The following is a 17,154-nucleotide window of genomic DNA, read 5'->3' on the forward strand; positions in this document are numbered from 1 at the left end:
CTGATTTTGATACATATGTCTATCTTTCAGGAAGCAACCTTAGAGAAAGAGAACTGAAAAGTATCTCATGTGTTCCTCGTTGGGCTTTTGTATTTTAGAAGTTGAAAGACGACTTGAAGGGTGACCTCTCTGGCAACTTTGAGCACCTCCTGGTGGCCCTCGTGACTCCACCGGCAGTGTTTGATGCAAAGCAGCTGAAGAAATCCATGAAGGTATAGCCCTATGCATGCTGTTTCTGCTCCAGATTTGACCGTGGCATCAAATAGTGACTTTCTTCCAGTACACACTTGAAATGTGGGTATAAATATGGTGGCCTTGGTGTCATTTTGATTCTGTGCTTTCCAATTAGAACAATTTTACAATAGGGAGCAATTGTAGAACCTTGAGCGCAAATCCTCTTAGGCTGAAGGGATTCTGTCATATCCTAATTTATTTGTTTGTTTTTTGCCATGAAAGTAAATGGCGTCACTATCAACCCCATTGCTTAGGCTGAAAACCTAAGTATTATCCTTGACTCCTTGCTTCCTTTATCCTTCAAAGCTTCCATTTCTAGCAAGACCATTAGCTAACTACAAGAACTATCCCAAATGTGCGCACTTCTAAAAGTCCATTGCTATCATCCTAGTTCAGTCATCATCATTTCTTGACTAACTGGTCTCTTTTCTTCCATTTTTCCCCACCTCTAATTTATTCCCCACAAAAGAGTCAAAATTATTTTTATAAAATATAAATCAAATTATGCTCTTCACCAGCATAAATCTCTAATAACTTTGAACCCTTAAAATCCAAACTTCGTATCAACACAGTCTGGCTCCTCCTATCTCTGTGACCTGTTTTTAATACCCTCTTCCCCTACTTTTCAATGCTACATTCACACTGGCCTTCTGTTTGCTCCTTGAACATTTTATGCTTATTCCCGTCTTGAGATCTTTATACATGATGTTCCTTCAGTCTATAATGCTTTTACCTCATAAATTTCCATCAGTTCACTCAGTTTTATTTTCTTAATTAAACCTATTACTGTCTAAAATTATCTTATTTACTTTTTGCCCATTTATTTGTTATCTTTGTCCATCCAACTAAAGGCAACCTCCATCCTAGCAGGGAACTTCACCAGTTCTAGTCTGTATCTTCTGTTCTTAGAGCAGGGCCTGGAATGAATTAGGTTCTCGTTACAGATTTGTTGAAAAGAAGGAAGGAAAAAAGAGAGTCCAGGTCTGAGATATATGCTATAGTCTGCCTTCCCAACAGGCATAAGCGTTTTTTTTTTTTTTTTTCCTTTCTGTGGAAGAGGTATAGATGTGTCAGTTCAGATTGTCTGAGAAGCATATGGCAAAATGGAATTAGATGTGCAAGAGATTTATGGGAGGAGTGCCTGTGAAGTATGAAAGGGAGAGGGAGCAGGGTAGATGGGGTGAGCCTTTAGAATGCAGTGCAGGTCTGACACCTGTGAAAGCGGGAGGGAAGGAAATAGGCAAGAATGCGAAGAGCCTCAGTCTATAGTGCAGCTCTGAGAAAATCTTGGCAGGTTGATGGGGAGCCCCTGGGCAAAGACTGCCTTTTGGAGGCATCTCATACTAGGTGAAATGGCTTAGTTCCAATATCCCTGTTGTACGTCATTGACCTTGGTGGGAGCACTGTAGCAGATCCCAAGGTGTGGCAGTTGGGGGCCATAAGCCAAATGCATTCTTTGAAGCAGAGTGTCTTGGAGGGAAATCTGAGCAGTGTATGTCTATGGCCACCACAATGGATGAAAGTTTAGCAGGTATAATTGTAAAAACTATGTTCACCAAAAAGAAACACTTCTCTTTTATACAAAAGAAACCCAAAGTAGACAGTTTAGTGCTGGATATGGTAGAACCATCATTATCAGGTACTCAGGTTCCTTCACTCTTGCTGTTGTACCATCTTCAGCCTATAGTCTCCACTTCTTGGTCAAAGATGTTAGCTTAAGTTCCAGCCATTATATTTTCATTCAAGTCAGCTTGAAAGACTAAGGCATTAAAAAGACACCAACCTCTCTCTTGAAGGACATTCCCAAAAGTTGTACATGATAATTCTATATATATTCTCTTGGCCAAAATTTAGTTATATTCTTAGTCCTGCAATAATTATGCCTAAGAGTCACCCCTAGAGAACCTCTTTTGTTGCTCAGATGTGGTCCCTTTCTCTCAGCCAACTCTGCAAATAAACTCACTACCCTACCCACTACATGGGGCATGACTCCCAGGGGTATAAGTCTCCCTGGCAATGAGGGACAGAACTCCCAGGGGTGAGCCTGGCCCTGACATCGTGGGATTGAGAATGTTCTCTTGACCAAAAGCAGGGAAAGAAATGAAACAAAATAAAGCTTCAGTGACTGAGAGATCTCAAACAGAGTTGGGAGGTCAATCTGGAGGTTATTCTTATATATTATATAGATATCCCTTTTTAGTTTCTAGTGTATTAGAATAGCTAGAAGGAAATACCTGAATCTGTTGAACAGTAATCCAGAAGACTTGATCTTGATGATAACTGTATAACTGTATAACTTTTATTGTGTGACTGTGTGAGAGTGAAAACCTTGTGACTGATACTCCCTTTATCCAGTGTATGGACAGATGAGTAATAAAATAATGACAAAAATATATAAATAATAGAGGAAGGTAGGGGGTAAAAAAATTAATTATATGGCTAAATCAAGCTGTAAGAAAAGCTGCAAAGTATAGCCTTTATTTGGAAATAAAGAATATTAGGAGCAACTAGGAATCTGTACCATAGAGCAATAGAATGCAGCCTCTGTTTGGACTTTTCACTGGCCTTGTTTGATTAAATCCTAGTGTAAATGGTTCCTTTTTGAGTGATTGTGTGTTTTGGTGACCTCAGTATGAACCAAGGCTCAGTCCCCAAACCAGCTGGGCCTATGACACACGTAGTGAGGTTTTGAAAATCTCTCTGTATCAAGAGGATGACACAATGCTGACCACCTGAGTGCTGTGATGTAGGATGCCACAATGAATAAAACTGTGGAGCCCTTTCTAAATATAGTGACTGGTTTGAATGAATGTTCATTAGGGTTAATCCCATTAGATTATTACTTTTGTTTTGAATGATACAGTTTTCCATTTCTACTATTTCTTCCTAGAATTATTTTTGTACTAGGGTAGGACATTTTCTTGAAAATTTTTATGTCAGTGATTTCCAGATGATTCATGCTATTTTAATAGTAAAACATATGGCAAATTAGAAAACTATTCTAGGGCCTTATGGGCTCTCATATCATTATACCAAAAACCTGTCCTGTTCATCTGTATAAAAGAAAATATTAAGACTGAAATGCATGAAATTAAGTTTTTTAAGTGTTCTAAAAATTATTTTTCCTTTTCATATTGAGGGTACTGGAACAAATGAAGACACATTGATTGAAATCCTAACCACTAGGACAAGCAAGCAGATGAAGGAGATCTATCAAGCATACTACACAGGTAGTCTTAGTTTCTGCTGTATATATTTTGAGAAAGGAAGGTACATTCTGAAATGGATTAAAGACTGGATTTACAGAAAATATTTGAATATGATCCAAGCTAGACATTGCTATATAACACTGGCACTAATGTTTTGCATTTATGCTATTACAGTTGCATTGGATTATGCTTTCAGCCATCACTGCTTAATTTCATCAATGTGGCAGACTCAAATCATTGTATATTATTATTATATGTTAAAACCATTTAGATTAGCCTCATGATTTTCTGAGTGAGAAATTAGATGAGACATTTAGAGGATGTGTTGAGCATGTGCATTGAACATTATTAGCTAAAAGCCTAATAGTCTGTTAGCTGTGTAAAAATGACAAAGCCTCCTATAACCCTCTCGAAGTACCTTGAGTGAGCCATGGTTTCTATGTTTATATATCAGGGGAGGTCAATTGGGCCTTCAGCAGTGGGAGAGATTCAGGTATATATGAGTATAGTGGACCCCAGATGGGTGTTAGGTTATTTTGAGAAATTCTTATTAGAAGGTAAATACCTCAGTGATGGGGAAGATCTTGTTGATATACCAGTCAGGAAAACAGAAACGACACTAGGAATTTTAACAGAGAGAATTCAATATGGTGAATTGCTTAAACTTACCTTTTGGAGGACTGGAAAAGCAAAAAGAGCTCACAGGGTAACCCAGAGCCACAAGCCCCAGGGTTTGGTTGGGGTTATTAGAAATAAGGAGCTCAGAGGAGGGGCTCGGCTGGTGTTGGTACCTCAGGGACTCGAAGCAGAGCCCTGGAAGAGCTGAAGTTCAGACCTCTGAGAGGAGGGCTCCATTTGGCTGGTGGTAGAACCTTCTGGGAATGCCAAAAGAAGCTGGAGGCTAGAACCAACTACTGCTGTCAGGGTGAAAGGCCATTGTTGGGCTGACACTGTCAGGAATGGCGAACAGATCCTTCTTTTCTCCTCCTGCCTTCTAGTCTCCCTCTAGCCCCACCCCTCCATTGTTGGAATTAAACAGAGGGGAGAGGGGATGTAATTTGCAGAGGTCCAACCCCAGCATCACAAAGCAGGGTAGAGAACGGTGAATTTGGAGTTGATGAGACAACTGCTTAGTAAAAGGCACAGATGGATATATTGTAGGCATTTAAAAATATTTGATTTCCTCAGTTCAAAATGTTTAAATATTTAAAAAAAAATCAACAGAGCCAAGGACCCTTTATCAAAGAAGCTTGTTACTTCCTGGTGTTTCATAGAAGACTTGCTCCCTCATGATGGGATCTGCCCCATGATTGTTTCCTGGAGTCCAGCATTTATATACAACCAGTCCTGGGATATAAGCCCTTTGAGGATGGGGATTTATATATCTTTTGTTCCCTGCTGTATCCTCATGTCAAGAAGACCAGGGAGTATAAAATAAAATATTTGTTGAATTAATATCCTAACTAGACCCTGAAGTTTGGCGTCCTAAAAGCTGAGTGAAAGTCCTAGCACATAGAAATTGTTCTGCAAGCATGACAAAAGATAATAGTTCAAAGTTACCAAAAGCCCCAACCAATTTCTGTACAAGTTAAGCTCTCTAAGGCTATAAGGAATAAATTGCACCTAGGTACCTTGGTTAATGGGGATTAATGATACACAAGAAGATAAGAAGGAAATAGTCTCAATCACATATTGCCAAGCTTTACGGAGACTGGGGACACAGCACTACTCTAGGGACCTAGTTATCTTGTCACTCTCTCCGCATCAGACATCCATTGCTCTCTGTGCTGATATCTTCTCTTAGAGGAGCTCTGTTATACCCATCTCTGCTTCTACTGTTCTTGACACCACCAGGTAACTCCTGTTACCACATAGTGATTGTCTACCCAAGGCTAATATTTGCTCATAGTTGCGGATTAATCTTGGTTTCTGCTTCCTGCCTTTTTCTGGGGTCTGCGCTTACTATTAGTCTATTGCTGTTGTCTCATTTTCTATATATCTCATTCCCTGAGAGAGAAGATCCGATGGGCTCAGGACGTCACCATCCAGTAGAAAGCATTACTTTTGGGTAGAATTCTCCCACTGGGCCAGCTCTTAGGCTGCTGGACAGCTAGAGTCAGGTGCCAACCCTGTTCCAGTCAGTTGTGCCAAGAGTGATGATGTCATGCAATGTTAAATGGTAACCCATGCATAAGAAATGCATCAAAGGAGGCTGTCATCAACTTGGCCCTCATAAAGGGACCAGGCATCTTGTCTAGTGCAATGACACCATAGAATCTAAATAAATAGAATGCTAAATTCTGAACTTTTATCAGTATTCTAAAATTAAAGGTATGTGAGAGAATACTCAACCAGGGATCAAGAACTCTAGTTTCTAGTTTGGTCTCTTGTACTATTATAATGCTGTATCTAGTTTTCTATACTCTGTATGCCTCAGAATGCATGAAGTAGTTGTCAACTTGGATTGGAATACTTTTCTTCTTTTAGTTTAATTTCCTGCAAAATATCTGGGGTAAAGTATGGGGTGGGTAGGCTGCATGTTATGACTATAAAGTCTCATCTAGTTAACTCTAAAATGATAATATACTCCCTCAAATTCTAACAAACAGAACTTTAATTATTCGACTAAATGTGTTTAAATGATAATTTTTTACTTACTAGAGTAAAAGATAGCTGTAGTGATATCATGACTATTAGGTATAATGATGCCTATAACTTACATTTATAGTAGATTTTGCTTAATTGAATTACTTTGGTATATTATAGATTTCATTAAAAGGAGAGCTACCAAAATCATGCTGGGGAAATTTCTTCCTAAACCCAGTTTTTGTTTTTCCATGTCTTTGTCTTTATATTAAATTCAGGTTGCTTTCTATAATTGTCTTTCATTGAATTAAGAGAATAAGACTTCTTGTGAATGATGCAGGCATCATTATTAGTGTCAGCTACTAATACTGTTCAAGGGTAAAATGTCTCCAAGAGAATCAGTTCCCCAGGGATGGAGCAGAGCAGAAATTTAAAGTGGATGGACCCTGCATATTATCATAGGCTACACAAAAGGGGCTACAACTGTCGATACTAAAATATGTAAACACATGGTTGTCATTTGTCAAGAGAAAATAGAGTATTTGGACTACATTTCACATCTGTGAGATATATTAAATCTAGATGTGATAGTTAAGATTAAGGTTAGGTTCAATAAAACAGAAAAATAGCATTGACTTAAATAACATAGAAGTTTATTTCTCTCACTTGTAAAAGAAGTCTGATGATAAGCAATTCCAGGACTAGCATGATGATTCCTCAATATTTTCAGGGATCCAAGCTCTTCCCTTCTTACTTTTATGCCATCCCTATGATAGTATGTATCTTCATAGTCCAGGATGGCTGCCCAAGCTCCACACATCACTCCACATACCAGATAGCAGGATGGAAGAAGAGACTAAGGTGGGCATGACCAACCAGCAATGCCACATGTGTCTGCTTGCATTTCATTGGCAAGGACTTGGTCAAGGAGCTGTACCTAAATAAGAGGAAGGGTGAGGATGTATTCTGTCTTGCTTAAGACTGGGGTTCTGTTACTATGGGAAGAAGGAGGGAATGGCAAACTAGCAGCAATCCCACCCTAGCTTTCACACAATGTCTCCCTTGGTGCCACTGTCAGATGAAATGGACCATGATCTGATCCAAAATTTAATCAGGAAATTAAATAAAGAGGCAAGATTTACTTTGTCGGGTATTCATTCCTTGCCAGTGTTGACATTTAAGATTTTGTCTCTTGTATAATAATATTTTTCAGCTTGCCAATGCTTAATTTCATTCTTATTTGGTTTTCAGTATATAAGAAGAGTCTTGGAGATGACATTAGTTCTGAAACATCTGGTGACTTCCGGAAGGCTCTGTTGACTTTGGCAAATGTAAGGTGTTTTATTTTTTAAACTCCCTGATAAGCTGCATGTTCAGTAATAATTTGGGGGTAGTTTAAATATAACCAGATTGAGAGAGTGAAACTGCAGTTTTCCTTAAGGAATTATTTATTCATTCTGCATTCCCCTTGCTACCAAGCAGAGTAATGTTTAACGAAGATCATAAAAATGTGCTTCGTGATGTAACAAAAATCTTGTTTGGGTCAGGATATGGATTAAAAATATTTTTACTTTGCTTCACAATACCATAGAAAACATACTGATAAATCATCTGGCATAAAATGGTTGGTTGTCCATTTCCACTCCGTCTGTTCATTTTTAAGAATATTTGTTTTCTTTTAGATGCCAAAGAATATGTATTTCTTTTGTTAGCATTAAAATGAACTAGGAAGCATGAGGCAGAAGAACTATCTTCAGAGATGGGTGGCTTAGCCTCAGGTTTAAGAAAAAGTGACTTGCTGCAGCTTCATCCTTGCCCCTCGGAAGAGTTGCTAAACCGTTAATCACCATGTTAACAAATGAGGCCAACACCTTGCTGCCTCTTTTTTGGAGGCTCATGACTTTGATAATAAAGGTGGCAAGGTCAAGGATGAGATGTATTTACAGATATGTTTATGAGAGCGAGTGATGTAAGCCGTGTCTCACCAGCCTCTTTCAGCTGATTTACGCAGCTCCTGATGTGTGAGAAAGTCCCAACAAAGATCTCAGCCTGAGGGTCGAAACACCACTTATCAAGAGTGGGGCACTGGGCCACAAAGAAAAAATTTATGCTAATTATGGTTTCAGTCATTTTAAATGATGAACATCTTATGAAGGTTAAACCTACAAAATCAACATTGTGTGGCGTTACTGCACACCTATACTCCCAGAGGTATATATTCGTAAATGCACATCTATTCGTCTGTGGACACAAGAACATATGCCCAAAAGGTGGCAGTATAGAAGAGGGCTTCAGAGCAGAGCTTTACAATCAAACCAACCTAGAATCTCATGCTTCTCTTCTGCCTAGTAGCTTTACGTACTTTGATAAGTTTCTTTAAGACTTAAAGCCTTAGTCTTCGGTAAGTTACTTTAAGACTTAAAGCCTTAGTCTTCACAACTGTAAAATTTAAATAATAACAGTACCAACCTCATAGGTTATTGTGCAGATTAGGAAGAGAAAGCGTAGAAAGTAATCAATAAATGGTGGTGGTGGTTATTATTAATACCAATTATTATTTGCATTTATTATTAGAGCGGAGTGCACAATAAAAGACAAGAAGAAGACAAACTAACAGCAGCAGGCTAGCTGCAGCACAGAAGAGAAACAAATAAAAGAAACAAAGTAAAAATCAGTTATTGCATACAAGGACCTATTATTTTAAAATAGGAACAAATCTACTTTTAAAATATTTTAGTCAAGTGCTTCATTCACTTATAATTTTCAAAATAATTCAAGCAATCCTGTTTTCTCTCTCTCCTCTCTCCTGTCTTTCCATAAAGTGCTGAAGTGGTCGTACACGCACACACAACCACGCTGATCCACAGAGCCTTCAAGATTAGAGTTGGCAGGACCTTGGAGCTTTCAGAAGGAACTGAGGCCAAGAGAATTGTGGGATTTGCTACAAATTTCACAGATATTCAGTGGCAGAGGCAGAACTAGAACCCAAAGTGCCTGATCACTCAGCTGATAGTCTTTTCTTTGTGCTTTATGGCCTCCATTAGAGAAAACCCTCTAAAATGGCCCAGTGTTGTCTACATGTAACAATTGCATTAGGGAGGGGTGAATGAGTGTCAGAATCTTCTGTCTTTAATAGGATTGCCATTTTCATCCTTCCTGTTTAGGGCCAAAGAGATGAAAGTCTCATGGTGGATGAACATCTGGCTAAAGAGGATGCCCAGGTTAGTAATGGAGCAAACAAAAGTCTCCTTTAACTCGTCTCTCTTGACTGCCTTTGCATTTCTGCCAAAAGGGAGAAAGTCAGTGCTGACTCGGGCTGCCCTCTCCTTTCCTGTCTGAAGGAGAACCTGGACTTTGGGGGTCACCCAGCCCCAACTGCCTTCCCCAGTGGCTCCTGCCACTCATTCACTCTGGCTTCTGCAGCCTCAACCCAGATTTCTAATCTGCTAAAAGCAAGAGACTTTGACAGTAGATTATCTCACTGACCTCTACAATAAAGAAAACCTCCTATCTTCTCATTCCACTCCTTCAAAAAAAAAAGGGAGAGAATTGTGTCAATAATAACATTCAAGTCTTCTTCCCCTTGTCCAATAGATTCTCTATAATGCTGGTGAGAAGAAATGGGGCACGGATGAAGATAAATTCACTGAGATCCTGTGTTTAAGGAGCTTTCCCCAACTGAAACTAAGTACGGACTTGATTCATTTTTGACCATATTACAATCCTTTTAGTTTGGGTTTGCTTTTTGTTTTTTTTAAACAGTTTTATTCTCACACCGTACAATCCGTCCAAAGTGTGCAATCATTGGTTCTTGGTATAAACAGAGTTGTGCATTCATCACCACAATCAATTTGAGAACATTCTCATTACTCCAAAAAAATGTGTATTAAAAATCTCATATCCTGTAAGCCTGCCTATTATTGAGACTTAGCGTTGATATAGTACCTTTATTAAAATTGATGAAAGGATATTACAATATTAATGTTAACTATAGTCCATAGATTGCATTAGTTTGTATTTTTCCCCGTATACCACCATATTGTTAACACCTTGTAATAGTGATGTACATTTGTTCTAGTTCATGTAAGAACATTTTATATCTGTACAATTAATCACAGTCATATCCACAAAAGGTTCCATTATGTTATATAGTCCCATGTTTTATCCTCTAGCTTTCCTTTTAGTGACATATATGACCCTAAACTTTCCCTTTCAACCATAATCACATTGGGTTTTCTTTTGCAAATTGTTTTTTATTTTAATAGACAAGGTTCTGGAAAATTAAGTTAAAAATTACAAAGACTGTTCCATTTCTATGTGTAAATTCTTCATAAAATAAAATTGGAAAGCTGTCTTCTCACTCAAGGCATTCCTGATACTACTTTTGTTTTCTCCTGGAAACTGAGTAAATTACCTAATGAGAAGGGCTAAAGGAGGGTGAGGGGTGAGGGTGGGGAGCCGGCTGGGGAGAAAGAAAGGGACACCCCTGTAGGCTGAGAGCAGAAAGGAAGCGATCCTGTGGGATAAAGGGGCCCGGCTGCATTGCCTCCCACCCATCTCTTCTCTAGTTAACCAGTTACCAGAAAGATGAGGCATTTCTGGTAGGTCTCTGTTGATGTATTAATACTGATTAACATCGAGCGCTTTCTGATATGAAGGGAATTGGGGGGGGAACCCAGCTTTTTTTGTCAGACCTACTTTTTGACGGGACTGCTAATCCCCCACACCCTCACTCACAGATGCTGAGCCTCCCCAGAACTCCATTCCCTGTGAACAGCTGACCGTAGCTTCCAGATGCTGGTTTAGAGTCCAGCCCCAGTGCATAACTAAGCTTATCCCAAGGTCATGGAAAGATGAGGATACATGAGGACAATACTGTAAAATTCTAAGTTGATTTTGCCATTGAAATCTCATTTATTTTGTAAAGTAATGGTAATAGTATATGACAGTTGCTTTATTAAAGTCCCTATGTGAAAAATAAAAACCAAACAACCCTAGATCTCTCTCCAGAATTTCTCTTTTCAAAATTTACTTGGGAAAAATGTACTTGGCTTACAAAATATGCCTATACACTTTGGTGACAGGTTTTGCTTCTGGGCATGTACTGATCAAGAAATTCCAAAGCCTTCTGGTAGGTGTAAAGTAGGCCATGCTGCCTTAGAGAATGATTTACTTGGGACACACACAGAAATCTTCATAATTAAGATTTCTTTAGCAGATCAAACATGTTATGACCACACTCTTGTTTCCCAGGTGCTGCTATAATTTAAAAATAGCCCACATTACTAGATAAATCATTTATCATTGGCTTTAACCTTTCAGGTTAAAGTCAATTTTTTTTTTAAGTTTTCATTTTATCGAGATATATTCACATACCACGCAGTCATACAAAACAAATCGTACATTCGATTGTTCACAGTACCATTACATAGTTGTACATACATCACCTAAATCAATCCCTGACACCTTCATTAGCACACACACAAAAATAACAAGAATAATAATTAAAGTGAAAAAGAGCAATTATAGTAAAAAAGAACACTGGGTGCCTTTGTTTGTTTGTTTGTTTCCTTCCCCTATTTTTCTACTCATCCATCCATAAACTAGACAAAGGGGAGTGTGGTCCTTACGGCTTTCCCAATCCCATTGTCACCCCTCATAAGCTACATTTTTATACAATTGTCTTCGAGATTCATGGGTTCTGGGTTGTAGTTTGATAGTTTCAGGTATCTACCATCAGCTACCCCAATTCATTAAAACCTAAAAAGGGTTGTCTATATTGTGCGTAAGAGTGCCCACCAGAGTGACCTCTCGGCTCCTTTTGGAATCTCTCTGCCACTGAAGCTTATTTCATTTCCTTTCACATCCCCCTTTTGGTCAAGAAGATGTTCTCCATCCCACGATGCCGGGTCTACATTCCTCCCCAGGAGTCATATTCCACATTGCCAGGGAGATTCACTCCCCTGGATGTCTGATCCCACGTAGCGGGGAGTCAGGCTATCTTAAGTGCTGATGGAGAAGAGAGGGAGAGAAAGTTAGCAAGACACAGACAGGGAGAGAGATCATCTGTGAAAATGGCCTATGAAGTTCTGTTTTTATTATGGATGATTTTCTTTAAAAAGAAAAAACAAAAATGTCTGTGCTCAAGTGTTGATGGTTTAAGGAAGGAGTTCTGGAACTTGCTACTTAACTTGATCTGCTGCATATCAAATCTAAAACTGGAATATATCCAAGTGTGGTGAACTGGATTGCTTTAAATATGTTTGTGGTGCTGCTTTTTAGCATTTGAAGAATACAGAAATATCAGCCAGAAGGACATTGAGGACAGTATAAAGGGAGAATTATCTGGGCATTTCGAAGACTTACTGCTTGCTATAGGTAAGCCCTTGAGCATTTACTTGCATTTATTTTAAGTCAATGTCAAGGCAAGTTTCTTTCCCAGAAGCATCCTGACTGACCCATCTTTATGTTCCCCACGGTCCCCAGCACCAGCTATGGTACACATAATATGCTTAACAAATATAGTTAAATGGATGCTTGAAGAAACTATTTTCTTAGGTCTTTGCCTTTTATATTTGTATTTGGCTTGTCACCACGTTTAGATTGTAGAGTCCTTGAAAACTCAAACTTTTACATTTCTCCTGACATTTTTATTGAGTTTTGTTGAAAAATGAGACCTAAGCCAATTTGGTCATTCACCAAATATTTGATTATTTTTGGAAGATATCAATAGCTTCCCAAAGTTAAGTCCAGGTTGGAGCTATGGGTCCCCCCCTTACTGTGCAAGCATATGGTATATCAAAATGAAAATACATCTGACTGAATCTGTCCCTACATAGACATGTGGATTAGCAAGCAGGCAAAAAATACATTTATACAAGCTGATCAGTACTCAATGAAGTCTCAGCAGGAAGTCTTCTTAGGCACCTGGACAGCACCTTGCAAGAAAGGTGCATTCAAAGGGATAAGACACTGTTCAAAGGCAGGATGCAGTGACCCTTCTAGTCAGAGTCAGGTATCAAAGTTTTCTGCTAAGGGTTGTACACAGACAGGATTTTTCAGAATCCTAAACCACTCTTAAAGGTTTAGAGTGGTTAATGGTCTTGCTACAGGCTCATTCTCCATTAATGCTGGGGTAGGTATACCAGTACAACACATCTTGTCATTTCACCAGTTAGAAAAATCATTTCTAACATCTGTAATTATCATTAAAAACACCTCTGGTGAAATAAAGATAGCCGATGCCAAAGAGGAATCTCTGGAGTACAGCGTCTTGTAATAATCTCTCCAATGTTAATTACCACCTCTGGAGGTTGAACTCCCAGTTACGCTACCTCCAATGTTATCTTTAAATAAACACTCACAGCACTTACCATATGCTAGACACCATGCTGAACTCTTTACAAATATCAACTCATTTAAGCCTCATGTGAAGTAGGTGCTATTGTTACCATGTTGGTGATGGTCAACCTGAGGCACAAAGAGTAAGTTAAGTTACTTGTCGAGGTTCCACAGAGAGTACATGGTGGAGCTGGGATTCTAGCCCATGCAGCTAGTCTGTGATACTGACCAACCACTCTGGTGTGCTGCAGTGTAGACCTGGACTAAAACACCCACATATCACACAGTCTGTGCCGAAAGTTTTAAGATAAATTACAGAAAATATACCAGAGAACAAGCACGTTTCTAAGGGCTTCTTTTACATGTTGTTTCATTTAATTTCTAATCCTCTCTTCAGTGCCAAGAAAAACACTCTTTATCCAAATGCTGGCTCAAAAAAAAGAAAAAAAAAAAAAAATGCTGTTCATTGTGATTAAATTGCTTAAAGATAAGCTAAAAAAAAAAAAATCCTTTTCAGTTACAAAAAAAAAAAAAAATAGAATTGATAATGCCACTTGAAAGTGGTTAAAATGGGAAATTTTATGTTGTATATATGTTACTACAATTAAAAAAAATGGAATTGAAATTAGTTTCCATGATTAGTTCTGAGAATGTTCCAATGGTACTGATATAACCAGTGAATTTTTTCCTTTTCATATTGTTAATATTTACATCAATTTTTGTTTTTTACTTTGTCTGCTCCTGCTAAACTGTAGTATTTGAAAAACTTTGATGTATATGAACTCTTAAGACAACATTGAATTAAGAAGCATTCTTAGAAATATATATTGAATTATGCACTAAATTTAGGCTAGAATGCATATCATTTTATTAAGTAAAAGAGAAACCTTATAACTCAACTAATTTAAAGTTGAAGAAATGTCACACATTCTATTTTCTGTTTCATTCTATCTTTGGAATATACAACATAGATTTTCTTTTAAAAAAAAATCTTTATTGAGATATAATTTACAGACCACAAAATTCACCCATTCCAAGTGTACATACAGTTCATTGATTTTTTAGTGTATTCACAGACTTGTGCAGCCATCACCACAATCTAAGTTTAGGACATTTTCATCCCCCTCCACCCACCAAAGAAACCTTGTATCCATTAGCAGTCACTCCCCTTTCCTCCCCTTCTGCAGCCCTAAACAACCACTAATCTACTTTCTCTATGGGTTTGTCAGTCCTGGACATGTCATATAAATGGAACCATGCAATATGTCAACACATACTTACCGACATGAGCAATTTTCTGAGCTGGACTATCTTAAAAATACCTAGAAGGAACATACTAGTAATTAACTTTAATGAATTCAGGATTTACCTGAGTTTCCCTGCCTTTGGTGTTGGGTGCTAAAGCAATCTTCTTTACCACTAAAGCATACCATCACGTTCCAAATTTTTCAGACATGAGAAACAAACTTGTAGTTAACAACATAAAGCAAAGTGCAAGCTAAAGGAGGGAAATGGATTACAAAAAGAAAGGATACCATAAATCTATTTGTGGTGGGGTGAGGTGGGGCGACTCAAAAGCTTAATAGGATTTAAGTGGGCATAAGAATTCATGATCCAATTATTTACAGCTTGTTTAATATGACTTTCAGGAAAATCAGGTTATTGCCTATTCAAATGGCTGGTTTCTCTCAGGTGACTTCACTTTTAACACTGTTTTCATGGTTTGTCCCCAGATTCCATGTTTGGGTTTCTAATATATTTCTCTTATTTCCCTTAAATCACTTAGGCAAACCAAAGCCTTTAAAACTTTCTTTAAGAGAGTCTATAAGCCAATAAGAGAAAGCCACTTATTTTCATCCTAATGTCCAGAAATAGTCATAAAATCCAGTCACTTTTGGTCACATTCCTCCTTGCAGATCAGATTTAGAGTACAAAAGTAATTGTGTTGTGATAAATAGAATCATTCCGCAGAATTTTCTATCCCTGATTATTTTCACTTTATTTAAAGAATAATTAGTTTCATGTTTGCCAATTTCTGTCTTCTTGTTTTATTTCTGCTTTACTTGTTATTTCAATATGAAAAATTGAAAGTTGTTACTATTTGGGGGCATGAGATTTAGATTATGGGCACTGGTTCTAATGTAATTACTTTCCCCAGCCTATAAACTCAAATCCAGTCATTTAAGAGAAAAACATTGCCACTGGGAAACTTGGTTTTAAATTGAACTCCAGTGCCCCTTCTTAACTAATGAGTTACTTGGAGCAACATCTCTGCAATCTTTGGACCCAAGTCATTTGTCAGTAGGCAGAGATGTTAGAAAAGGAGCAGTGGCACACCCTAGGGAGTTATCAGTGTAAGCGTAGGTGTGCAGTGTGTCTGGAGCTGCTGATGAGTCAGACGCTGTGGGAGTTCCTTTGGCAGGTACTTTTATTTTCCCTATGGCCAAAGATAATTACTGTGCTGAAGTTCCATGCAAATGTGCCTTGTAAGTCTTTGAAATTCAGGTCAAGCATTCATTCTTTCATTCTAAAAGAGCCAGCAGTAGGGAGGGGATAGACTGGTATGGCAACCCTGAGAATTTGGTTTTTTTTAAACATAGTGTTATAGATTAGCCCAGTTTCTATTCAATGAACATTGCTTTGCTTTTTATAACAGTTCATTGTGTGAGGAACACGCCTGCGTTTTTAGCTGAAAGACTCCATCAAGCTTTGAAGGTTGGTCTGGAAACTTCGTATGCATGCTTACTTAGCTTCCTTCAAAGAGAATGTTAAACTTTTGCTTAATATTGATGGGATTTCCTATTTCTTTTCTACTTTGAGAAATACCCTTTTGTAGCTAATTTGTCTACTAATTGTCATGCATAGGTTGATAGTATCCTAATCAATACAGAGATAAGTTCAATGAAGCATTGACTAAATTATCTCCCCCACTTCATAGTTAATGTAGGCAGCAGAACTTGCTTTAGAATGCCAGACCTCAAACTTGAGCTTTAGGTCCTGTGGCCTCTCAAGCTGCTTCACTTAAAATAACCAAGCAACCTTTGCATGATGTTGCAAGTGCATGCTTTCTTGTCTGTTTTTGCTGCTCAGCAGAGAGCTCAGTAAGTACAGAGGCTTTTTCCTTACTCTTTTACATCTTCAGATCCTAGCACAGTGCTTAGAAGAGATTAGATGCTCCCCTCAGTTTCTTTACTGGACATTTCCTGTGGAGGTCCCACATGCACCTTTTAAGTTATGTCCAAAGAAAACACATCATTTCCCTCACCTCACCTCCAGTTCCCAAGTCTGCTCCCTCTTCTGTATTTAATCATCTCACTGGACAGCCCCAACAAGAACTGGTCTTGCCCAACTCTCCCAAGTAGTGCCATCCTTTCCCATCCTTCTTAACTGTGCTTGAGTTTCTGTCCCTTGACTATGCCAAACCTACTCCCGCCTCAGAGTCTGCATTTGTTGCCTTCTCTGCCTGGAGCACACCTCCTCCAGACCTGCCCGGCTGTATCCTTCTCATTTGCAGGTCTCAGCTCAACCTCCTGAGACAGGCTTTCCCTAACAGCATTAGGTAAATTGGCTCCCTTCAGTCCACTCTCCATTCCATTTCCCCTGTTTCATTTTCCTCATAGTTCTTATTGCTATTTACATAAACAACTGGTCATTACTTTCCTTTCTGCCACCTTCCACTAGAATGTAAACTCCACAAGGGCAGAGGTAGTATCTCCGTATCCACAATGCACAGAAAAATGCCTGGCAAATAGTAGATGCTTGATGAGCATTTGTTGAATAGTCA

General features: G+C 38.5%; 1 protein-coding gene across 2 annotated transcripts in view; it reads left to right on the forward strand.

Annotated features, from left to right (window-relative positions):
• ANXA3 (annexin A3) overlaps window positions 1–17,154 on the forward strand; it is a 73,204-nt gene that overhangs the window by 49,271 nt on the left and 6,779 nt on the right. For both annotated transcript variants that reach the window (XM_037830068.1, XM_037830069.1), the window contains 7 exons: window positions 99–212; window positions 3,374–3,464; window positions 7,281–7,360; window positions 9,194–9,250; window positions 9,624–9,717; window positions 12,312–12,407; window positions 16,027–16,085. In XM_037830068.1, the coding sequence (XP_037685996.1) occupies window positions 99–212; window positions 3,374–3,464; window positions 7,281–7,360; window positions 9,194–9,250; window positions 9,624–9,717; window positions 12,312–12,407; window positions 16,027–16,085 (591 nt within the window). The remainder of the gene's footprint in view (window positions 1–98; window positions 213–3,373; window positions 3,465–7,280; window positions 7,361–9,193; window positions 9,251–9,623; window positions 9,718–12,311; window positions 12,408–16,026; window positions 16,086–17,154) is intronic.

This window comes from Choloepus didactylus, chromosome 3 (assembly GCF_015220235.1).
Source record: "Choloepus didactylus isolate mChoDid1 chromosome 3, mChoDid1.pri, whole genome shotgun sequence".
NCBI classification, from domain to species: domain Eukaryota; kingdom Metazoa; phylum Chordata; class Mammalia; order Pilosa; family Megalonychidae; genus Choloepus; species Choloepus didactylus.